Here is a 25,277-nt window from a genome sequence, read left to right on the forward strand (position 1 = left end):
TCAACACTTGGAGTATTTATTGGACTGGGCGTGTCTAGGGACCGTTGTCAAATGCCAACTTGTCTTAAACAAACTCTACATAGACATTAACTCAATCGACTGGTTTACCGGCAACGGGCTGGAGCGATTAGTCGGGGCAAATCTATCTCTCTGCCATCCGCCCTTTTATTTAAAAGAAACTGAAGCCCTTTATGCTCGTTCCTCCCTTCCTCCAGGCCCCAAAATCCCTGAAATTCGGGAGGGCCCCCGTTCCCCTGCCCTGAACCACGAGCGCAGGTTTCCCAGGCAAGGGAATCGGAGCAATTAAGTGGGGAATTTTGGAGGTTTCGAAATCCCTTCTGCGATCCCAGGCAGTTTCATTCTAATCAAAACGAATTGCGCTTAAAGTTAAACAATTTTGTTTTTAAAAAGCCCAGGAGAAACTCAGTAGGTCTGAGGGGAGAGAAAGAGAGGCAGAGTGAATGCTTCGAGTCCACCATGGCTCTGAATCGGGATTGGCACAGTCCTGTCACGGGGGTGGGGGAGCTGGAAAGCGGATAGCCGGACCGTAGCTTTCCCGAGAGAGCGGTTCCCTGAGATTGCCAGGTTGTGATTCCGTTCCGAACTTTGTATCACTCCCTTTTGGTGCAAGAAGGGAGACCTTGCTATCAATTCGTTGAGACAGCCACGAGTGTTTCGTGTCTTAAAACAAGCGGACAGGCTTGTGAAGGGGCCGAACGGCCTCTTGCATCAAAACTCCGTGAGTTTTCCTGGGCTCGGCTCGGCTGGCCTGTCCCAGACTCTGGGACAATCTGGAGCCCGGGTCGATCGGAGCAGCCAACCCAGGGAGGGGAGCGAGGGTCTGGAGTGGGGGGAAAGGGGGAGCTGTCAGTGAACCTGGGGGTGGGGGTGGGGGGGGGGGGAGCAGGGTATTCCAGGGACAATTGGCCGCCGGGTAAAAAAAAAGCTCATTCGCTGGCGTTGTCCAGTTTAGATCGGCATTGAATTTTGTCTGGTTCGAGATTCTGGAAGGCGCTGTGGGATGTTCGGAGCTCGCCCCTCGCTGTGGATTTGCCAGCGCTTAGCCAATGGCCGGGGGGCTGGGGGAGGCCTTCACTTGCAGCCAGTGAGGGGCTGAGGAGGAGTAGGGGGTGGGGAGGGGGGGGTAGGAGGAGGAGTGGGGAGGGGGGGAGGGAGGAGGTGAACACATCCTCCAACCCAATGCAGAGCCGGAGAGATGAGAGCTCCTTCCTTCCTCCACTCTCAGAGCTCACACCTTGACTCCACAAAGTCCCGCTTTACCAACATGCTCCTTGGATTTCCTGAACTAACCAGAATTCTCTTCTAGGAGGTTTGTGCGGGTCTCTCTCTCTCGCTCTCGCGCTCTCTCTCTCTTTTGGGGAAGGAGAGGGGGGCAATTGTTTTGGGGGGGTTTTGAGGTGGGTCTCCTTTCCGCGATGGATCAGTCTGGGACCACGCAGACCCAGCCTCAACACGAACCCATCAGCTTTGGAATCGACCAGATCCTCAGTGGCTCTGACCAGGAGAGCTGCCTGCAGCCCAGCGCCAGGGTCTCGGAGGCCGGTTACTTGAGCAGTCCGGTCAGCGGCGCCTACCCGGGCTTGGCCACGGCTTACCCAGCCATGGGGGCTACATACGAGGACAGCGTGTCGGGATCTTACAGTGTTAACCTGAGCATGAACGTCAACGGCCTGGCGTCCGCCGGAGTCATCCGTGTGCCCGCTCATCGCCCGGTCCCTCAAACGGCCATGCCCACAGTGTCAACCGTGGCCGGTTTGAGCGGCCTCAACTTCCCCTGGATGGAGAGCAGCCGGAGGTTTGCAAAGGACAGACTCACAGGTAAGGGGAGGGGAGGGCTGTGAGGGAGGCTAACTGATACCCCGGGCTCTGCCAAAACTCCCCAGCCCCTAATGGTAATAATTCCAGACCCCTCCACACACCCCCAGCACACGCACACCCAACAGACACACACCCCCAGCACACACACACTCACGCACACACCCCCAGCACACACACCCCAACACTCACCCCAACACACACACACACACCCAACAGACGCAGACCCCCAACACACACACACACCCAACACGCACTCCGACATAGACCCCTAACACACACTCACCCCCAACACACACAGACCCCCAACACACACAACACACCCCAACACTCAGCCCAACACACAGACCCCCAACACACACCCAATACACACCTCAACACTCACCCCCAACACACACACACACACAACACACAGACCCCCAAAATACACACACCTCAACACTCACCCCCAACACGCACACATAACACCCCCCAACACACAGACCCCCAAAACACACACATACCCAACACACACCCCAACACTCACCCCCAACACATATAAATCCCCAACATATACACTCACCCCCAACACACACACACAACACCCCCCAACACACAGACCCCCAAAACACACACACACACCAACACTCACCCCCAACACATATAGACCCCCAACACACACAGACCCCCAACACACACACTTACCCAACACACAGACCCCCAACACACACGCACACACAATGTCAGCGAGTAACCCCAGCAAAGTTTGCGCCTTTCTGTCCAACTCTAGCGCACTTTGCAAATTCCATTTCGTTCGGTCATTCTCCACAATCCATTAAAATTCAAATATAAATCGAAAACCTTCAGATCCGAAGCGAATTTGCTTGTAGAAACTCTGCCAGCAGCTGTCGAGAGAGAGAGAGAGAGCGAAACAGACTTCGCGTTTCGTGTCCACAATTCGATTAATCACAATTCGTCAGATTTCACAGATTTTTATTTATAATTTCGAAAACACTTTGTGCTTGAACGGAACGACATTGAGTTGAGAAAGAGATTGGTCATCTGCTCAGCAAAAGGAATCATTTTTTAAAAAAATAATAGATTTTAATAATAAACATTTGATTTTTTTTTAATTTGGTGATACTGAGGGGGGTTACGAACGGTCAATCCGGGTTGTGTTCAAACTGGATTAGTAGAAGTGGAATTAAAAAACCCAACTCAGACTGAGGCAGCGGGTTAGGATGCACTTCACGACGGTGTAATGTAATCTCTGATCTCGTTAAGACTGGGATCCGCTGAAAATGATTGGCATGTGGTCATTTAGAATTGAGTCAAATCAAAAGAGAAGCCAGTCCTTTCGACTCCATTTTAAACGGGAGACCCCCTGACTTTTAATCTGTGCACGCCATCACCCCCCACCCCCACCCCCTTCACCATGTCCCAGATTCCACCCACCTCCGTATTCCCCCTGTCAAAATCATCCAGAATCTCGCTTGTTTCAGTAAAATCCTCTGTCACCCCTTCGAAACTGCAGTCAATACAAGTCCTTGAAAAATGTGTTGCTGATCTCCAATATCTGCAGTCCTCACTTTCTCCTAGTCAATACGAGTTCACCCGGATTAAACTGACTCCAAAATAACCCCCCACCCCCACCCCCCACCACCGCCCCCTCCCCACCAAAGCTCAGACCAGCGCTAGAGGGAGAATTGCATCCTCAAATCACCAGCAAACCATAAAATCTTTTATCTTAAATAATTCTCTTTTCCATCAAGTTTTGATTTTAAACACTAACCAATACCATGTACAAGATGCATCTCTTTCCCAAATAAAATAACTCCTTCAGTCCTTAAAAAACTACACCAATTAAATAATGGCAAGAAAAAACAATTTAAACTGTTCCTGCACACCGCTAAACATCACTCCCCTTGCTCCCCCAATGCTGGCTGCTACTACAGTAGCGCTGAATCTCCCCGAGGTTTGGAAGCGGGGAATCGGCCGTCCACACCCTGCCCTCGCTGCACTTCTTTCTGGATCGTGTTCCAGTAGGTTCTCCTAGAACACAGAGAGGCCCGTGACCGTGACATTCTCCTGTCAGTGCTCAGCTGTTTAACTGCCTACTAGTCAGGGCTCTGGTCGTTCAAAATATATCGAATTGGTCAAAAAAAAAGTTTTGTTTGCAATTTTCAAATAAAACCTTGGCCAGAAAGATTCCATTTGAAAGACTACATTTCAAATAGAAGACCTTCCCGCTTGCTATATTTTACAGAAATTCCACAATATAAATACAAGCATCTAGATTGCATTTTTGTTTTGAAATCCGTTCAGCTCAAAATTGGGCGACTTGAAATCTCTAATCGCTTTAGGAAAACAGTCTTTCTGTGATCATGACTGGATTCAAAGAGTGTTATGAGCGGCTGTGCGTGTGTATCAGTGTGTCTGTGTGTGAGTGTGAGACTAAAGGGTGTGTGTGTGATCTGAGTGAGTGTGTGTGATCGAGAGTTTGAGGGAGTGTGTGTATGTGTGAGTTTCAGGAGTGTGTAATTGTGAGTTTGAACAAAAGTATGTGTGCGTAATTGTGAGCTTTGAGGGAGTGTGTGGTGTGACTGTGAGTTTGAGGGAGGGAATTTGTGTGTGTGTGTGTTTGAGGAAGCATGTGTGTGACTGCGTGTGAGTTTGGGCTTGAGAAAGTGGGCTTGTGTGATTATGCGTTTCAGGGAGTGTGTGTAAATGTGAGTTTGAGGGAGTGCAAGTTTGTGAGTAATTGTGAGTTAGAGGGAGTGTGTGTCTGTGTGATTGCGTGTTTGAGGGAGTGTGTGTGAATGTGAATTTGAGTGTGTGTGTGTGAGAGAGAGAGGGCAGATTAAAGTTTCTTCCTTCGGCTTGTTTACTCGTTCTGGGAAAGAGTCCTATATATAAAAACATCGTAGCGAAGCCAGTCCCGGCTCTGACAAGTCCGCTGGAGTTAGACTGAGGCGCCTGTTCCCTTTGTTTCTGTTAGCAGCCTTGACCCCTTTCACCGTGACACGGCGGATCGGCCACCCTTACCAGAACAGGACCCCCCCGAAGAGGAAGAAGCCCCGAACTTCTTTCACCAGGATTCAGATCTGTGAGCTGGAGAAGCGCTTTCACCGCCAAAAGTACCTCGCCTCGGCGGAAAGAGCGGCGCTGGCAAAATCTCTCAAAATGACCGACGCTCAAGTCAAGACCTGGTTCCAGAACCGCAGAACCAAGTGGAGGTGAGAGGAGGCAGATTGGAGGGAGGGGGATAGAGGGAGGGAGGGGGATAGAGGGAGGGAGGGGGATAGAGGGAGGGAGGGGGATAGAGGGAGGGAGGGGGATAGAGGGAGGGAGGGGGATAGAGGGAGTGAGGGGGATAGAGGGAGTGAGGGGGATAGAGGGAGGGAGGGGGATAGAGGGAGGGAGGGGGATAGAGGGAGGGAGGGGGATAGAGGGAGGGAGGGGGATAGAGGGAGTGAGGGGGATAGAGGGAGGGAGGGGGATAGAGGGAGTGAGGGGGATAGAGGGAGGGAGGGGGATAGAGGGAGGGAGGCTGGGAGGGAGACAACGAAAAAGAGAAATACGGCATTGGGAGGGAGGGAGAGAGAGAATGGGGAGGACAGTGTAACTTGTTCACCACCAAACAGGGAGAAGCTGTGAGAGTGCGTGAAATTCCCACATTTACAAAAACAGAACGAGCACCAAGAATTTCGGCTTTGGCTGAATTAGTTTTAACAAAGGACAGACAGTGAGTTAAATTAATATTCACAATAAGAACAAAAGAAGGGATTTACATTTATGTGCAGGGAAATGAAATCACAAAAACAACTTTAGATGAATACATACAAAACACGAAGGCAAAATGCTGCAGATGCTGGAAATCTAATAAAAAGATATTGCTGGAGAAACTCAGCAGGTTTGTCAACATCTGGGGAGAGAGAGTAGAGATACCTGGTGGGTATTCCCAGCATTTTCTGGTGATTTTATTTATTAGTTGAGTTTAATAATAAGGAGATCAATTGTAATTATATCTTTAAATGTTTGTAAAATAGAACAAAATTAATCAATTGAAAATAGAGCGTGGTGGCAAAGAGCAAAACAGTGAAATCTCGACATTTAAACACAGCGGGCGGTGATAGGGAGAGTTACATTTTCACAGAGCCAGATACCCGTGACCCGAGATAATAACTACTGTAATTAAAGGACAAACGTTTGAGATGTGGAAAATACAGTATTGAATAAAATGCAGCGAAGCAAACTAAAATTAGTACATTTAAACTAACAGTAGAAAGTAAAATGAATAGAATTACACAGAAAGAGGAGATAATCCATTATTGGAAACAAGGTCAATAGAATTTACAAAGGAAGATGGTAAAACGAGGAATTAAAACTGCAGCAATAGAGTGAAATTAATGGAATTATAGTACAGAGAATTAATAGTTAAAATACAGAGAGAGGCAGCCAAATCAATATAATGAAATATAAACTTCGAATAAAATTAATATACTTAAAATGCAGGAATGGAACAGAGAATTAATCTAATTAAAAGCAGATAGAGTGTCCCGGTAACCTGAATTAAATTACAGAGAAAGAGAATATCATTAGTCCAGTTAAAATACAGAGATGGAATAAAATTATTACATTTAAAATGCAGGTATGGCAGAGACAGTGTAAATAAAACTGAAATGCAGAGAGAAGTCACGTTAGCAGAATTAAAATACAAGGACAGAAAGAATTTTTAATAGAGTTAAAATGAAGGGGTAGATCATTATTGGAATTTAAGTAGAGGGATTGGGAATAACAGAACTAGAAGTAAAATAAAGTGTAACGCTAACAAAACTAAATTACTAGGATCGCGAGTAATATTAACAATAAAAATACAGGAATAGAAAGTAACATATAGAGAATTAAAATCGATGGAAAGAATTAAATATTAAGAGATTTTAAAGATTTTAAAATTAGGGAGTAACATGATAGAAACTAACAAGACAAAATTAAAATACAGCAATACAGAATAACATTAACACCATTAAAATACGAAGATAGAGTATCATTAATAGAATTAAGATATAAACACAGAACAATGTTAATAGAATTAAAATGTGGAATCAAGATTAAAAACGAATTTATTTCTAAAGATAGAGTAACATTAACAGCGTTAGAATAAACGGATACAGAGTAACAGCAGCATTATAATTAAGGGATGTAGATTAGCATTAATAGAATTATAATATAGAGATAGAGTGTAATATTAATGTAATTAAAATTCAGGAATAGAAAGTAAAATTTGCTGTAATTTATAGGGTTCGATGGTAAGAGAAAGTGAATTAAAATACAACAATAGCGAGTAACGTTACTAGAATTAAATTCGAAATATAATTAGTAACGGTTGTAGAGTTTGAACAGAGGGGCGTGAAGTTACCGAGAGAACCATGTTGTAATGTGGATTGAGTGATACGTTTGTAACAAAGTGAGTGATACATGTGAAGTTAATACGGTGAATGAGATGCAGAAAGTAACGTTCATCTCCTTAAAATGGAGTAAATGGAAATCATTTGAAAAACAAGGAAGTGATGTAGAACTTGATAAATTACACAATTTAATAAGGTGAGTGACAGGGAGCGAGGATAAAATTAATGCAGAGTTCACAGAGTGCGGACTGATGTGGGGACAGGCGAATATTTAATATATTTTAAAGACGAGGAGGTGACTAAGAGTTCGTAACATGAACCTATTTCAACGCAGGAACTGACAGCGATTGACCTAAACTGTGGAAACTTGGGTAAAATTCACAGTAACAGATAGTGAATGATACCGGGAATGTCGAGGTTGGTGGGAAACTGTCCGATTTTAAAACCGCGTTCCAAAGGATTGAACTGAGACAAAAAAAATCACTGTTTTTGAGCTCAAAGTAATCCTTAATCTGAGGTAGGAGAACGGTCCGTGTCCCTGAATTCCGGGGCTCGGGTCCATCAAATTGGGTTGGCCAGAGTTAGGTTTGCGGCTCCTATGTAATGCCAGGTAGCCATATCATAACTTCCATGTCACAGGAAGTTAAATGCAAAGATCTTTCCGTTGTCAGCGTTACAGTTGGACATACAGTAACACACCTCGGCGTTACTAGTGTCTGTTAATTGCTGAATTATTTCTGGAATATGGAGACAGAGGATGCTTCTGTCCTAGAGGGAGAGGGACAATGGGAAAAGGGGAGTCGACCGTTCTGAAGTGCTCCATTAAAATCAAAATCCCTCATTCCTCTTGGGAAACTGAATCTAACACTGGCTTTTATTTTCACAGAAGGTTAGTTTTGATTTATGTAATTTTCATTTTATTTAATAATTAAGTAAGACTCGGCTGACCTTGGAATCCGATTTTTCACCGTAGGGCTGTCCTAATAAACTTTCTCAGCAGTAATAACCCCTCTGATTGTGAAACAATGACTTAAAACGAGTTGGAATAGAATGGGAGAAAGAACCGGCTACAGATTTACAGACTGCGAGGATAACACAATCCAAAGCGGTACATAAATACAAATAAATCAGGAAGTTTTCATTGTTTAAACGAAGAACATCGGCCTGAGTTTTTATTCAATTTTTTTTTTGGAAAAGGGGGCCATTCAGTGAGCAAGACAGCTCTGTTTACAATCTCTCTGCCTGTTAAAATGTCGCTTCATAAATTGACTGCAACATTAGGACATGAACGATGGAAAGTGCAATGACGAATGTTGTAACTGGGATTCGTAAACTGGTTTCTTTATTTTCCTTCCCCGGGTTTTATTTATTCAGAAGGAAGAATAATCTGGGCCAGAGAGAGACGCGAGTTGTGCAGAGACTGACACTAATGGCTTGTTAGCGGGGACTGACCCATTTACAGTGCTCTGTCTGACGAAATAGATTCTGGACAAGATGATAACATCTGTAATAACATCAGTAAGCAACAGCAACAGGATTATAGAACAATCTGTTATCGGAACTGCAGCCTGCAGTTCCCGCTGCCGAATAGGGAACTGTGGAGCTAGGGATGGGGGTCTCTTGTTATCAGCCTTGAAAGGCAGGAAGATTGGAAACGGTAACTCCCAGTCCTCAACACAGAGACAGAAACTCTGTCTCTCCCTAAAATGGGGGAATCGCCCTCAATGAACTGACTGATTGATTCATTGATTTATTGTCACGTGTATCGAAGTGCAGTGTTTTGTTTACGAGCAATACTGGCAGATCATAGTGGGCAAGAATGGACAGATCAAAAAGACTTAGACAGAGGCCCACAGATTACATTGCACATGGGCCGGGTACGTTACCTTTCCCACTCCTTCTCTCAGTCCGAACGGGACGAGCACGTAAATGAAACAAAAACAGAATTGTAGGAGTGACTCGGGACATCCGGCAGCTTCTGTACACGGGGGAACAGAGGGAACCTTTCAAGAGGAGACTCGCTCGACTTTTCGAAATTCCTGCAGATTCGCTGAGCTTTCTCAGTAGTTTCTGAGTCTATTTCACATTTCCACCATCGACAGTGTTATATGTTTGGATGGTTGTGTTCGTACGGAGAGAAAATCGGAGCAACTCAGAATGTGATAGTGGGTTTGACAGTGCATACCTGCGTGGATTAAACTAAGTGTGTTAGTATGGGTGTCAAAATTAATGTATTAGTGTAGGGTTTTACTGTTTGTGTGTTAATTTGGGTGGGTCAAAGTGAGTGTATTAGTGCAGTGTGTTAGAGTGACAATGTTGGATTGAATATGTTCGTGTGGGTGAATCGGAGTGAGGGTGTAGTGTGCGCGTATGTCTGCTAGTGTGTGTGGGTCAGTGTGTGCGTGTGTGTCAGTGTGAGAGTGAGTGAGTGTTCTAGTGACAGTGTGTTTATGTGAGTGTGTTAGAGTATGTTCATGTGAGGGTGTTAGAGTGAGAGTGTTAGTAGATTGTGTTAGTGTGTTGGAGTGCGCTAGCATTTTACATGTGATTCAGTGTGTAAACACCTGTATGTGGGAAAGGGAGAAAGTGTCCTCTAATTGCAAGAGTGTGCTCCAATGTGTGCAATCTGGTGTTAAGTGTGTGTGTCAGTAAGTACACATTGGTGTATATGTGTTTGCACATGCGAGTGTACTCTGTGTGTGTGCATTTGTAAACACACATCTGTGTCTATGTATGTGTGTTTATGTATGTATGTGTGTGTCTGTGTGTTTGACCTTGCATGTGTGTCTGTATGTGTATGTCAATGTGTGTGTGTCTGTGTGTTTGACCTTGCATGTGTGTCTGTATATGTATGTCAATGTGTGTGTGTCTACTCCAGTTTGTGATTGTGTGTGAGAGACAGTGTTTGCTCTTGTGTGCATGCATGCCTGAGCTATACTGTGTATGAGTAAGTGTGTGTATGACAGCAGGAGTATGTGAGTGCTCTGGGGTGTGTGTGTATGTGTGTGTGCTGTGATGTGCATGAATTTGTATGTGTGTACATGTGAGAGAGACAGTGTTCTCTAGTGTGTGTCTGCATGTGCTGTGGTATGTGTGAGTGTTGTAAATATGTGCATGCGAGAGAGCGTGTTCCAGTGTTTGTCTCTGTGTATTTGTGTTTAAGAGAGAGAGACTGACTCTGGTGTTGTAAGTGTGCATTATGTCAAAGTGTGCATATGGTGGAGAGAGCTCAGGTTTCCTTCCATGGTCCAAGATGTGCAGGTTAGGTGGATTGATCATGTCTAATTGCCCACAGCATGCAGGGAGGTGCAAGCTAGGTGCTTTAGCGATGGAGAATGCAGGGTGACATGGTGGTGGGATGGATCTGAGTGGGATGCTGTTTGGAGGGTCAAAGTGGACTTGATGGGCTGAATGGCCTACTTCTACACTGGAGGGATTCTACAGAAACTGATTCTGGTGAATAAGAGTGTGCTATGTGAAAATGTACACCAATGTGTGTATGTGTGTATATGAGGGAGAATACAAGTGCACGTGCAGGCATTTTTGTGAGGGATGGAGTGTTCTCCAATGTGTAAGTATATGTGTTTGAGAAAGAGACAACTGCATTATGTAAGTGTGTTTATGAGCTCTAGGGTTTATAAATGTATGTGCAAGAGAAAGAGAGAGATGAGGTGGAGTGAGAGTGTGTAGAATCATAGAATCACTACAGTTTGGAAGCAGGTGGGAGGAAACCAGAACATCCGGAGCAAACCCACACTGTCACAGGGAGAATGTGCAAACTCCACACAGACAGCTGCCTGAGAGTGGAATTGAACCCAGGTCCCTGCTGCTGTGAGGCAACAGTGCTAACCACTGAGACTGTGTATATGTGCGTGAGATAGAGAAAAAAAGTGCACGTGTGTGTGTTTCAGTGTGCAGTTATGTTTGTTTGTGTGTGCCTCAGAGAGTGCAGTCTTGTGTTTGTGTGTGTATGTGTGAGACAGAGAGAAAGAGAGAGAGAGCACATGCCCTGTTGTATGCGAGTGTGTGTGTGTGCGTATGTACGCATGCATGTGTGTTTGTGTGCATGTGAGAAAGAGGGCAAGTCAGCTCTGTTGTGTGTGAGTGTGAGAGTGTGCGTGCTTGCCTTTGAGCATGTACATTAATCATAAGCAGAAGCAGGCCATTCAGCCCATCAGTTTGCTCCATCATTCAATTAGATCATGGCTGATCTGATAATTCTCAACTCTAGTTTCATATCCTTTCACCATAATCCTCAATTCCCTTACTGATTAAAAATATGTCTATCTCTGCCTTGAATATATTCAGTGACCAAACCTCTAAAAACTCTTATGGTAAAGCAATTCACAGATTCTCTACTCTCTTCCTCATTTCTGTCTTCAATGAGTGATCTTTATTCTGAGATTATGTCCTCGAGTCCCACACTCTCCCACAAGGGGAAAACAACCTGTTTGCATCTAAACTGTGAAGTTCCTCAAGAATCTTGCACGTTTCAATAAAGTCTAAACTCCAATGAGTGCAGGCTCAATTTACTCAAACTCTCCTCATATAGAACATAGAACATTTTAGCGCAGTACAGGCCCTTCGGCCCTCGATATTGCACCGCTCTGTCATACTAATCTGAAGCCCATCCCAATTACATTATTCCATGTACATCCATGTGCCTGTCCAATGATGACTTAAATGCACTTAAACTTGGCAAATCTACTACCATTGCAGGCAAAGCATCCCATACCCTTACTACTCTCTGAGTAAAGAAACTACCTCTGACATCTGTCTTATACCTATCTCCCCTCACTTTCAAGTGTTGTCCCCTCATGTTTGCTGTTCCCATACTTGGAAAAAGGCTCTCCCTGTCAACCCTATCTAACCCCCTGATTATCTTGTATATCTCTATTAAGTCACCTCTCAACCTTCTTCTCTCTAACGAGAACAGCCTCAAGGCCCTCAACCTTTCCTCATAAGACATTCCTTCCATACCAGGCAACATCCTAGTAAATCTCCTCTGCACCCTTTCCAAAACTTCCACATCCTTCTTATAATGTGGTGACCAGAACTCCCAAGTGTGGTCATATCAGAACTTTGTACAGCTGCAGCATAACCTCCTGGTTCCAGAACTCAATCCTTCTATTAATAAAGGCCAAAACACTGTATGCCTTCTTAACAACCCTGTCAATCTGGGTGGCAACTTTCAGGGATCTGTGTACATGGACACCGAGATCTCTCTGCTCATCTGCACTCCCAAGAATCTTACCATCAGCCCAGTACTTTGCATTCCAACTACTCCAGTCAAAGTGTATCAACTCACACTTGTCCACATTAAACTCCATTTGCCATCTCTCAGCCCAGCTCTGCATCCTATCTATGTCTCTCTGCAACCTACTATATCCTTTGTCACGATCCACAACTCCACTGACCTTAGTGTCATCCGCAAATTTATTAACCCTCCCTTCTAAGCCCTCATCCAAGTCATTTATCAAAATAATGAACAGCAGTGGACCCAACACCGACCCTTGCGGTACGCCGCTAGTAACTGGACACCAAGATGAACATGTTCCATCAACTGCAACCCTCTGTTTTCTTTCAGCAAGCTAATTACTGATCCAAACTGCTATGTCTCCCATAATCCCATTCCTCCGCATTTTGTATAATAGCCTACTGTGGGGAACCTTATCGGATGCCTTGCTGAAATCCATATACACCACATCAACCAGTTTACTCTCATCTACCTGTTTGGTCACTTTGTCAAAAAAACTCAATAAGATTCGTTAGGCACGACCTACCCTTCATATGATAGGAGGACTGCAGATGCTGGAGATCAGAGTGGAAAAGTGAGGTGGTGGAAAAGCACATCTGGTCAGGCAGCATCTGAGGATTAGGAGATTCGAAACGTTAACTCTCTGCTACTCAGATGCTGCCTGATCAGCTGCACGTTTCAAGCACCACACTTTTTGACTCTCTTCATATGATAGTCTATCCATACCTTGGATTAACCAAGCAAACCTTCTTTGCCTCCAATGCCAATACATCCGTCTTGAATAAGGGACCCCAAACTGTTCAAAGTATTCCAACTATGGTCTGATAAGTGTCTTGCATAGTTTTTGCAGAATCTCTTTTTATACTCCCTTCCCTTTGAAATAAAGGCCAACATTCTATTTGCTTTTCTTGTTACCCGCTGAACTTGGATGCTAGCTTTTATGATTCATGGACGGGAACTTCCAAGTTTCTAAAGCTTCCTACAGTCTTTCTCAATTTGAATAATCCTTAGCTCCTCTATTGTTCCTGTCAAAGTGCATAACCTCTCATTTCCTCACATTACATTCACATGCCCAGGTTTTTGCCAATTGTTTAACATGTCTGTACCTCTCTATATATTCCTTGTGTCATTCATATCACTTGCCATTTTGTGTCACCCACAGACATGGTGATAGTACATTCACTTTCTTCATCGAAATCTTCAAGGGGTACAGTTAGTTCAGTTGCCTGGTCAGCTGGTTTGCAATGGAGAGTGATGGCAACAACACATGTTCAGTACAAGCTGAGGTTGTTATGAAGGTCCCGCCTTCTCAACCTCACCCCTTGCCCTGAAGTGTGGTGAACCCAGGTTAAACACACCACCAGTCTTTTATATATTATAAATAATTGTGGTTCAATCCTTATCCCTGAAGATTAGGTTGCCATTATTGAAATTGTCCCCCTTTATCCAAACCCTCTGTTTTCTATTAGTTAGTCAATTGTCTATTCATGCTAATATACTACTTCCAGCACCATGGACTCTTACCTTATTAAAAAGCCTAATTTGTGGTACTTTTGGGACACCTTCTGGAAACCAAATATATTCAATCCACTACTCCCCATTTATCCATCCTGCTTGTTACCTCCTCAAAGAATTATAGTAAATTTGGCAGGCATGATTTCCCCTTCATGAAGCTATGTTGATTCTGCTTAAGGGAATGTGTGAGTGGGTTTGGAGTATTAAAGTTGGTCTCTGTGACTGTGTGCATAGGAGAGGTTGGTTTAAATTATTTGTTTTTGAGAGTGTGTGTTTATCTGGTTGTGTGTGAATCTGTTTGTGAGGTGTGCATCTGTTTCAATGGGCTGTAAGTAACTAATATTTACTCTATTCTAGTTAGTTATTGAACAAATAAACAAATTTTGAACCATATTCTCACAGTACAGGTGTGGGGTGGGGGACAGAATATTTCATCTATAATAGTGTTAATGCAGGAGCCTATGTTCAAGATTGTGTTCAAACCACCAGGCATCTCACACATTCCAGGATCCATCAGTTCCTTGAGGTGATACACCTGCCAATCCATGCTAACAAATCACTCTCTCACTTATAGCTGACTAGGCTAATTAAGCTTTATATAATAACAGGTGTCAGATTATTACTCACTAATCTGCCCACTTAACTCTCTGTCTTAAACAAGGAATATTCAGATTTACATCTGTCTTATTTACAATTCACTCCTAGTGTTAAAATGCAAAACGTTTTGTATTTATTCACAAACCCAAACACCACAACATCCCCAATTACTGACCATTCCACATCCTAATTATTGACAGCCCCCACATTCCAGTTACTGGCCATCTTCACATCCCAGTTACTGACCATCATCTCACCCCATTCCCTGCTAAATGTTAGCCAGCTCTTTGCAAATGCATGGAACAGACTTACTAGTGGAACCTCTTCATTGCCCAGCCCATGGGGTTGTGAGGTAAATAACTGCACAAATGTATAACAAAGATAGATAAATCAATGAGAATTTGATGGAGGGAAGAATGAACAAATGCAAATGAATTCATTCCATATTCAAAGCAATGACAGAGGAAAAGGAAGTCTTGCAGAGTATCAGAGGCCGAGGAGGAAGTTATAGTGTTACATTTGAGATTGTATGAGTGAGTTTAGGAATAATAGGATAAATTAGGACAGTTGGATAAACTCATTTCCAACTGGAGAAATGGACACAAGGGTTCAGATTCCTGAGAGATTTGGAACAGACTTGGAGCAGATGGGCACCCATTTAAGATGGGCAGATTTAACCTCAATAGAGCTAGGTTAATGTCCTCTTCGGATGTTTATCTCATGTTACGATGGAGAACTTAACTTCATTTTTGCAGGGGGCAGATAGCAGCAAAAAACATTGGAGATGATGACAAAGATGCACAGAGGACTGAGGGAGGCAGACAGTACCAAAGCAAAAGAATAAATCAGAATTGGGAGTGATGAAGATGTGAAACCAAGTGACGGATTATTGTACTAGTACAGAATTACATAGTGTGAGCTGCAGGTACAGGTTTCTATCCATAATTATTGCATCAGTGATAACAGAGAGAGCTATCTCAAAGAAATGGAGGATTGGGAGATAATTTCTTCTTCTCAAAATATTCAGAAAAGAATAGAGAAGGAAATGAAAGGGGACCCACAGATTGATCTAATGAAAAGGAGAGTACTGCAAAAGAGTGTTGTACTTTGGTTTTCAAAGTAAAAATCTGTTTGGTTTGTATTAATGTATAATAAAGGAAGTACTATGCTGTGTAATTACATTTTCGGCCACCGAATAGTGAGTTACTGGAGCATATTTACAGGAGAATGAGAAAAGGATGTAAGAACTACCAAACAGTGATCATGAGAAATCTCAGGATGGTACAGAAGCCATGTAGAGCACAAAGAGTGGGAGGAACTCCTAAAGAGTGTAAAAGAGAATTTCCTTGATCAGTAATGAGTACTCCTGCATCAGGTCCTGGAGAATGAAGTGGAAGTGTGAATGAAGTGGAAATGATATTTGCATGGAAGACCATCTGTGACTATTGGGTAGCATGGTGGCTCAGTGGTTTGCACTGCTGCCTCACAGCACCAGGAACCCAGGTTCGAGTTCCACCTTGGGTGCCTGTCTGTGTGGAGTTTGCAAGTTCTCCCCGTGTCTGCATGGGTTTCCTCCGGGTGCTCCGGTTTCCTCCCACAATCCAAAGATGTACAGGCCAGGTGAATTGGCTTTGCTAAATTGCCCATAGTGTTAGATGCGTTAGTCAGGGGTAAATATAGGGTTGGGAAATGGGTCTGGGTGGGTTCCTCTTCGAAGGGTCGGTGTAGACTTGTTGAGCCAAAGGGCCTGTTTCCATACTATATCTAATCTAATCTAAAAAAGAATGATTATAATATCATTAGACTGAGACTGTTATGGAGAGTATGTATTATTGGACCAAACTCTCTCAAAATATGTTAAGAAGGTTGTTGAGATCCTAATTTTTAGTTTATTTTATGAATAAATATAAGGTGTTGTGTTCCAGATGCAATTTGCTTGGTCAAACTACTCAATGTTAAACAAAGCATAATTTATTCATTCACTATAGTTAAAATGCAACAAAAGAAAGAATGAAGAAAAGAATTGGCTCAGCTATAACTCTATTTGAAATCTTAATGGAATAATAGATTATTTAGCTACTAAGCAGTAATGGTTTCAATATAGTAACATCCCATAAATATACTGTTGGCAATAGGCAAATTCAGAAAATAGTTTGCCCACATACAACTCCAGCAGCCCAGGAGGAAAAGCATCAAGATAAATCTGAGAGAGCATAGCAGGAAGAGATGTACTACAGCAACAGACCTAGCAACAACTGCTACAGAAAAACTAAGAAACTAAAAATTCTGATTCTGTGAGAGCTTGGCTACACCCATTCAGGCAGCTTCTATTGTTCCAACATTTTGAAAAATCCAAGGCCTCACAAATTGCTTACTCTAGTGTTCTGTGGAAACTGCTCAGCACCTCTGCCTTAAAACCTCTGTTAAAAAAAGGCCAAAATAACCTCTTAAAGCCATCATATTGTCACATCTGGTACACACCAATAAGCACAAAAACCCTGAAACAGCAGAGGACTTATTTCAGTGAGTTGACTGGGGATATGGTTCAGGTCCATTGGGATCATAACTTGGCAGATCAAACAATAACTAGTCTTGTGACTGATGCTGTGCAGAATTGGACCAGAGGAGACATTCAAACAGGAGACAGTCCAGGTCATCAAACTCTAGCCAGCTAACAATATACATGGTAACATGAGCCAGGAATAGAGGAAAAGGGTCACGTGCAAGGTTGGTAATGTGGAAGGTAATCAAATTTAGTATAAAGAGTGTAGAGAAGAGCAGAAATGTAAAGAAGAGGCAAAATGAGTTCCTAAGACTAGATTAGCAGGTAATGTGGAAGAAAAAGCCAAAAGAAAATGCTTCCCAAACAATAACTAGAAGAGGATGGTCCAAGGTAGACCATGGGAGATATTGTGAAGTCAGCGGGCATGATGTGAAATGAGTTATTCATACCTTCACTAAAAAATAGGGTTTTGCTAATCCAGCAACCAGAGAAGTGGATCATAACATTTTTGGAAAATAGATAAAGAGAAAATAATTTAAAAATTGCTATTCCTCAGAGTAGAAATCTCATCCAGTCCAGAGGAAATAGCAATTGCTTTTGGAATTAAGGATGTAGATGGTGAAAGTTCTGGCCACAGCTTTCCAACATTTCTTGATTTTTTTTGTGGGGGGCGGTGGTGGTGCAGGGGGAGGCTGCCAGAGGCCTGGGACATTGTAAATAGTACATAAATAGATAAATCTTGAAACAGAAAGCCAACTAGCCTAACATGTATCAGCGGAAACTTTCAAGACAGTAGTTTGAGCCAAAATTAATTGTCACATTGAAAGACATAGGTGAATCAATGACAGTATTTTTTAAACCAAATTGTGTTTGACTAACTTGATCAAGTGACTTGATAAGGTAGTGCAGAGGGTTGATGAGATTAGTGATGATTATGAACTCATGAACTTTCAAAAGGAATTTGACAAGGTATCACATAATAAACTTAATGACAAAATTAAAGTCTAACGAACGAAAGGTACAATGTCACATGATTCCAAAGTGACATTGGAAATGTCACTGAAAGTGATCAGTGAACAGGCAATAATTGTGAATGATTAGATTCCAGGCTGGAGGGTAATATTAGTGATAATTCTCAAAGCTTTGAATTAGAGCCTCTTATTTTTAAAATACATTGCACACACACACACACATTTGGGTTCGCAGATAGTACGAAATTCATCGATGGTACAAACTTCAGGATGACACAAACTAGAAAACTGGGCAGACAAAATTTGTATGAAATTTAATACAGAAACGTGGAGTGATACATTTTGGTCAGATTAGTGACAAATGACAATATAAATTGATGGTACAATTTTAACAGAGATGCAATAGCAGAGTGACCTGGCAATGTATACACATTAATCTTTGAAGAGAATCCTCAAAGGAAAAGTATTTTCCAGGAGTTTGAAGATACGACAAGGAATTTGAAATGACATAGCAGGGGGGGATGGGACAATGGGATAGCACAGGAATAGGATCAATGGGAGAACAGAGGAATAAGATCAGTGAGGTAGTAGGGGAATAGAATCAATCAGATAGCTGGGGGTGGGATCAATCAGAAAGTAGGGGAATAATATCAGTTGAATTGCAGAGGAATGGGATAGCAGAGAAATGGGATCAATGGATGGTGGACAAATGGGCTTTTTTGGATAGCAGAGGAATGGGCTTAAATTGATAGCAGGAGATTATTTGGATAGCAGAAGAATTGGATCAATGGGATCGCAGGGGATCAATAGCATGACAGATGAAAGGATCAATAGCATCACAGGAGAATGGATTAGCAGAGGAATGGGATCAATTTGATTGCAGGAGAATGAGATCAATGGGATAGCAGGGGAATGGGATCAATGGGACAGCAAGGTAATGGGATCAATGGAATAGCAGGGAAATGGGATTAATCAAATTGTATGAATATGTGATAAATGGGTAGCAAGAGAATGGGATCAACTGGCTAGCAATAGTTTGAGGTCAATGGGATAAAAGAAGAATGGGATCAATGGGATAGTGGGGAATGGGCTCAGTAGGATAGCAGCAGAATAGGCTCAATGTAATAGCAGGGGAATAGGATCAGTAGGATAGCAGGGGAATGGGATCAATCAAATTCAAAAGGATTGGGATCAATTTGATAAGAGGGAAACAGGGTTCAATCAGATCACCAGAGGAATGGGATCAATTGGATAATAGGAGAATTGGATAAATAAGATAACAATGGAATTTGGTCAATGTGATAGCAGGACAATGGGATGAATGGGATAGCAGAGAATGAGATCAATTGATGAGTAAAAGAGTCGGATCAATCATATCACAGGGGAATGGAATCAATGCCATCATAGGGGAATAAGATCGATCAAATGGAATAATTGGGGCAGCACAGTGACACAGTGGTTAGCACTGCTGCCTCACAGCGCCAGGGCCCCCGGTTCAATTCCCACCTCAGGCAACTGTCTGTGTGCAGTTTGCACATTCTCCCTGTGTCTGTGTGGGTTTCCTCCGGGTGCTCCGGTTTCCTCCCACTGTCCAAAGATGTGCAGGTTGGGTGAATTGGCCAGGCTAAATTGCCCGTAGTGTTAGGTGAAGGGGTAAACGTAGGGGAATGGGTCTGGGTGGATTGCTCTTCGGAGGGTCGGCGTGGACATGTTGAACCAAAGATTACTTGTTTCCACACTGTAAGTAATCTAATCTAAGATCAATCAAATGGAATAACTTGGATAGCTGGAGACTGGGATCAATGGGATAGTAGAGAATGGGATCATTCAGATAGCAGAGGAATGGGGTCAATGGGATAAAAGCTGAATGGGATTATTTGGATAGCAGAGGAATTGGATCAATCAGCTCACAGGGGAATGGGATCATTCAGATAGTGGGGAATGGGATCAATGGGATAGGAGAATAGAGTCATTGGGAAGCAAAGGAATGAGATCAATGTGATAGAATGGGACCAATCAGATAGTATTTGAATGGAATAAATATGATAACTGGGGAATCAGATCAAGGGATAAAAGAGGAATGGGATCAATCAGATTGCAGGTAGATGGATCAATGGGATAGCAAGGGATCAATGGGATAGTATGGAATGGGATAAATGAGGCAGCGGGGCAATGTGATCAATTGGATAGCTGGAGACAGATCAATTGGATAGTATGGAATGAGATAGCAGAAGAATATAGTATTTGGGATAGCAAAGGAATGGGATTAATGGAATAACAGGAGAATGGAATCAATGGGTTAGCAGGGAAATATTATGAATCAGATAGCATTTGAATGGTATCAGTAAGATAGCTGGGGAGTGGGATCAATGGGATAACAGAGAAAAGGGAACAATTAGATTGAAGGGGTGGGATCAATGAAACAACAGTCAAATGGGGTCAATCAAATCACAGAGAGATGCAATCAGTTGGATTCCTAGGGAGGGAAATCAGATGGATTGTAGGAAATGGGAATGCCCTCAATGGGAAAACAGGAGAATGGGATCAAGGGCTCAACAAAAGAATAGGATCAATTTGTTTGTAGAGGAATGGGATCAATGAGATGGTAGGACCAAAGAGACAGCCCTTGACCAGTGTGCTGAATGGTCTATGATTTATGTGGATCTATGACCATTCACCCTCTCCAACCCATCCCATGATATTTCATGCCAGTAAACAGGTATAAGTCAGATGGGCGGCACGGTGGGCGGCACGGTGGCACAGTGGTTAGCACTGCTGCCTCGCAGCGCCGGAGACCCGGGTTCAATTCCCGCCTCAGGCGACCGACTGTGTGGAGTTTGCACGTTCTCCCCGTGTCTGCGTGGGTTTCCTCCGGGTGCTCCGGTTTCCTCCCACAGTCCAAAGATGTGCAGGTCAGGTGAATTGGCCATGCTAAATTGCCCGTAGTGTTAGGTAAGGGGTAGATGTAGATGTAGATGTAGGGGTATGGGTGGGTTACGCTTCGGCGGGGCGGTGTGGACTTGTTGGGCCGGAGGGCCTGTTTCCACACTGTAAGTAATCTAATCAAATAAAAATTACATAGATATAAATTTCTAATATGGAGTCAGTGAGGCAGCACTATAGCGAATAGGGTTTCAATCCACAAGGAGTGTATTCCCTGAAGTGGAAATCACCTGGTGATGTGACAGTGGCTGTATCGATGCTGTAATAGATCTGTGTTGATCGGCTGAAAGGGATTCCCAGATTACTCTTGCAGGCACATTCTTTAGTGACTATGTAATACCCGGGGATCCCTGAGACACCCAAGCCGTGTGTTTGTACGTGGATCTAAGGAGAGGAACAAGTGAATTGGGCCAATGCACTGACAGCGACTGGTATAAAAGCAGGAAGCGTGAGTGAGTTGAATATTCCATGATCTAGAACAGCCTATCCCTCAGAACCTCACTGCTTGCTTCGGTTTTAGAAACCCCTCTGGGTGTGTTGGCAGGAATCTCTCCAGTGACGGTGTGTACTAACTCAGGGACGCACACTCACACAATGGGCACATCATTCCCAGTGAAATATTGACGTATTCGTCTATGAGTGTTCAAAGCTGAGAGCCATGCTCTCGGGGACTGCTCCAGTGTTTAGCTTTTGAAGACAGTTTGACGATGGACCTTTCCTCCAGTCGGTCTGATTCTGCCACACCCAAAGCAGTGAAATCCAAATCAGACTGAACCCAGGCCCCAGCAACTGAGCAGAGCTGCTTCCACACCAGCTGCTGCATTTGGCAAAGAGGAAATCTTTGCCTGCCCTGACGCTCTCGGGGGAGTATGGAAAACGTCCTGTCCAGGAACTTGTCTCCGGGTTTGACTGGGGAACTCAAACCCTATGCCCCCGTTCACCGCACGGTCACTGAGTCGGAGCTTTCACGCAGCTCCAGATATCTGTGTTTGTGAACTTGGATAATAAAAACTGTCCCGGTGTCGAGGGGCAGGATGGAGCTAAGGAGGCGGGAATGAAGGGGTTGAAGAGCGAGAGAAAGTTCCGGAAGGTGGGATGGTGGGGAGGGAAGGAGATTCAGGAGGATAGAAGTTGATGAGGGTGGTGTTTGAGGAGGATGAGGGCTGGGGAGGATGGTGTTTGAGGAGGATGACGTTTGAGGAAGGTGATGCTGAGGAGTGTATTTTTTAAAGAGGCTGAAGGTTAATGAAGAGGGTGGGGGTTAATGAAGAGGGTGGGGGTTAATGAAGAGGGTGGGGGGTTAATGAAGAGGGTGGGGGGTTAATGAGGAGGCTGGGGTTTAATGAAGAGGGTGGGGGGTTAATGAAGAGGGTGGGGGTTAATGAGGAGGGTGGGGGTTAATGAAGAGGGTGGGGGTTAATGAGGAGGCTGGGGGTTAATGAAGAGGGTGGGGGTTAATGAAGAGGGTGGGGGGTTAATGAGGAGGGTGGGGGTTAATGAGGAGGGTGGGGGTTAATGAAGAGGGTGGGGGTTAATGAAGAGGGTGGGGGGTTAATGAGGAGGGTGGGGGTTAATGAGGAGGCTGGGGGTTAATGAAGAGGGTGGGGGTTAATGAAGAGGGTGGGGGTTAATGAGGAGGGTGGGGGGTTACTGAAGAGGGTGGGGGGTTAATGAAGAGGGTGGGGGTTAATGAGGAGGGTGGGGGGTTAATGAAGAGGGTGGGGGTTAATGAAGAGGGTGGGGGTTAATGAAGAGGGTGGGGGTTAAGGAGGAGGCTGGGGGTTAATGAGGAGGGTGGGGGGTTAAGGAGGAGGCTGGGGGTTAATGAAGAGGGTGGGGGGTTAAGGAGGAGGCTGGGAAAGAGAAAGGCTCCTTGAGAGTGGACAGGGACAATCCAGATGCAGCTGTAGGACAGAGCGCCTGCTGTTAATCCGCTCACCCGGGACTCAGTGGAGCCTATTTGAGGGGGATTTTCACAGGAGGAGAGTGAGTGAATGAGGATCCCTGTATCTGACCTGGGAGCAGGACTCTTCCTGGTAAGGGTTCAGTTCCCCCTCTCGGTTGTGGGTCTTGAGCGTAGTCTCTGTAAATAGCGGGATCTTGTGGAGGGATTATGTGAGGAAGGCAGTTGGGGAGGAGATCGAGCTGAATTAAGAGAGGTAGCCAGGCTTGGATTTCCACTGGGCCCCGGGTGAAGAGCTTCGCCTCTGAGTTAACGGAGTTGTTATGTGTTTGTCTCACCCAGGCGGCAGACAGCGGAGGAGAGAGAGGCCGAGAGACAACAGGCCAACAGGCTGATGCTGCAACTACAACACGACGCCTTCCAGAAATCTCTTAGCGACTCGATTCAGCCAGATCCTCTGTGTCTGCACAACTCGTCTCTGTACGCGTTGCAGAACCTGCAGCCCTGGGCTGAAGATAATAGCAAGATGCCAGTTGTTACATCGTTAGTGTGAGACTGAGAGAGTGAGGTGAGCAGCAAATCCGAGCCCGGCTCTCTCTCCAAGAAATTAATCTGTGAGTTCGTTTTAATTTTATTCTTTCTTTAGAAGTTTGAACTGGGGGAGAGCAGCGCATCAGAGAATCTCAACACCAGGGATCGGGGAACGAAGGGGTTTAAGGAATCTTTATTGAACTGAACAGAACTCAAAAGACCACAACGTGAGGGTGAATAAACAACAAGGCACTGCCGTGAAACAATTAAACAGCAAAACAAAACTTCTCAAAGACTGCTTGAAAAGCTGGCGAGAGACATACCTGCAGCAAAACTGCCTGTTGTTCAATCTTCAAGGATTAAGAATTTCTTCGTTTTGTTTTGTTAATAATTATATATTTTTAAATAACCCCTCAGGAAAGAATGGAAACAGGAGCATCTCCACATATTTATTGCTGACGTGAAGCACTGGCCTTGGGACAGAGGAGAGTAACGTGCTCTTAGACAGAGGAAAGTAACTTTTTTTTTAAATGTTGGGAATGTGGGCGGTCACTGAACACTCCTCCTTTCTCCGATTTGCGGTGAGTGTGGGTCCCCTCTAGCACAGGGAAAGCGGGGAGAGTGCGCCTCACCGACGGAGCCGAAGAGTTACTCGCGGCTCCCTGACTTGTCGCCTCTCCTGCTTGTCTCATTAAGAGCCGGGGAAGTGCCTGTGTCCTCCGCAGGTTATGATTGGGACCGTGAAGAAAGTTTGAGAGATTGAGGGGACGAGACAAGAGGGATTGTGAACTAGATCGATCACTGGTGTGTGTGTGTGTGTGTGCGTGTGTGAATGAGAGAGAGAGAGAGAATTCACCGAATGTTATTAATGTGCTTCATCCACCAAGCAGAACAGCGGTCATATATTATTGCTCGGTCTTGTCTTTCTTTGAATTCCCTGTTATTCACTTTACTCCAGCTGCGAGCCCGGGAGAGGAGCTGTTTTTTTTCCCCGCTCTGTTCGAGAAGCATGCGCCAGAGCATTTTTTTAAAAAATGTATGGATTTATGTAAGGGCCATCGATTATAGGTTTGACTGAAGGTAATATAATGTATATAACAAGCACTGTACACTATTAATTTGTATCTACAAAATGTGTAAATAAAAGTCGGCTTTCTTTACAAAAAGAGAATCTGTATCTGAGTCCACGTCCTAAATATGACCAGCACTGTTATCACAGCACTCCAGGGTACGACAACTCCTGATCCCATGTGGGAATGAGCCATTCAGACCTCAGTCTTGACCAGTTGTTCACGTGAATGCTACTCTGCCTACATATCCAACCGTATCCCATCTCCCTCACTCTTGTAATGAATACAAAAGATGAATAGCTTTGCACTCACCTCCTCAAAGTCTCCAGGCGCCTTTGCAGTGACGGTAGAAATGTACCAGCGGATGCACCATAAACAACAATGTTTATTTGTTACGTTAGGGCAAGTTCTAATGCTGTTGGCTGCGGGATCAATATTGCAGGGGGCGTGGGGGAGAAGTCCCCACCTTAATTCAACAACTCCCTGCGGGTATTTCATAACATGCCTCTAACAATACATTTTCACCTGGAAAGGGCGGGCCTGTACTCAGAGTTTGGAAGATTGCTCTTGTTGAGACTTACAAGATCCTGAAGGGACTGGACAGGATGTCTCCTCTGGGGATGGGGGGGATCTAGAGCCAGGGCGCACAGTTATAAAATAAAGGTTCCTCCTATTCAAAACGGAAATGAGGAGGAATGTATTATCACAGAGGGTCCTTCTGGGAATCTGTTGCATTCCTATTCCTTTAGAGTACTGCAGGCTGC

At 44.2% G+C, this 25,277-nt stretch overlaps 1 protein-coding gene across 5 annotated transcripts; it reads left to right on the top strand.

The window, feature by feature from the left end:
* The first annotated feature begins 1,193 nt into the window (after nucleotides 1-1,193).
* Nucleotides 1,194-24,589, top strand: LOC140492201 (T-cell leukemia homeobox protein 3-like). 5 transcript variants are annotated; one of them, XM_072591078.1, is made up of 4 exons: nucleotides 1,194-1,839; nucleotides 4,814-5,051; nucleotides 23,255-23,480; nucleotides 23,559-24,589. In XM_072591078.1, exons 1-3 carry the CDS (start codon nucleotides 1,437-1,439, stop codon nucleotides 23,463-23,465), a joined length of 852 nt encoding a protein of 283 aa, XP_072447179.1. In that variant the 5' UTR covers nucleotides 1,194-1,436; the 3' UTR covers nucleotides 23,466-23,480; nucleotides 23,559-24,589. The 5 variants fall into 5 exon arrangements, with proteins under 5 accessions (XP_072447179.1, XP_072447181.1, XP_072447178.1 ...); XM_072591080.1 differs by having other exon boundaries at nucleotides 23,861-24,589; XM_072591077.1 differs by having other exon boundaries at nucleotides 23,255-24,589.
* The last annotated feature ends 688 nt before the right edge of the window (nucleotides 24,590-25,277 follow it).

Source organism: Chiloscyllium punctatum, chromosome 20 (genome assembly GCF_047496795.1).
Source record: "Chiloscyllium punctatum isolate Juve2018m chromosome 20, sChiPun1.3, whole genome shotgun sequence".
Taxonomy (NCBI): domain Eukaryota; kingdom Metazoa; phylum Chordata; class Chondrichthyes; order Orectolobiformes; family Hemiscylliidae; genus Chiloscyllium; species Chiloscyllium punctatum.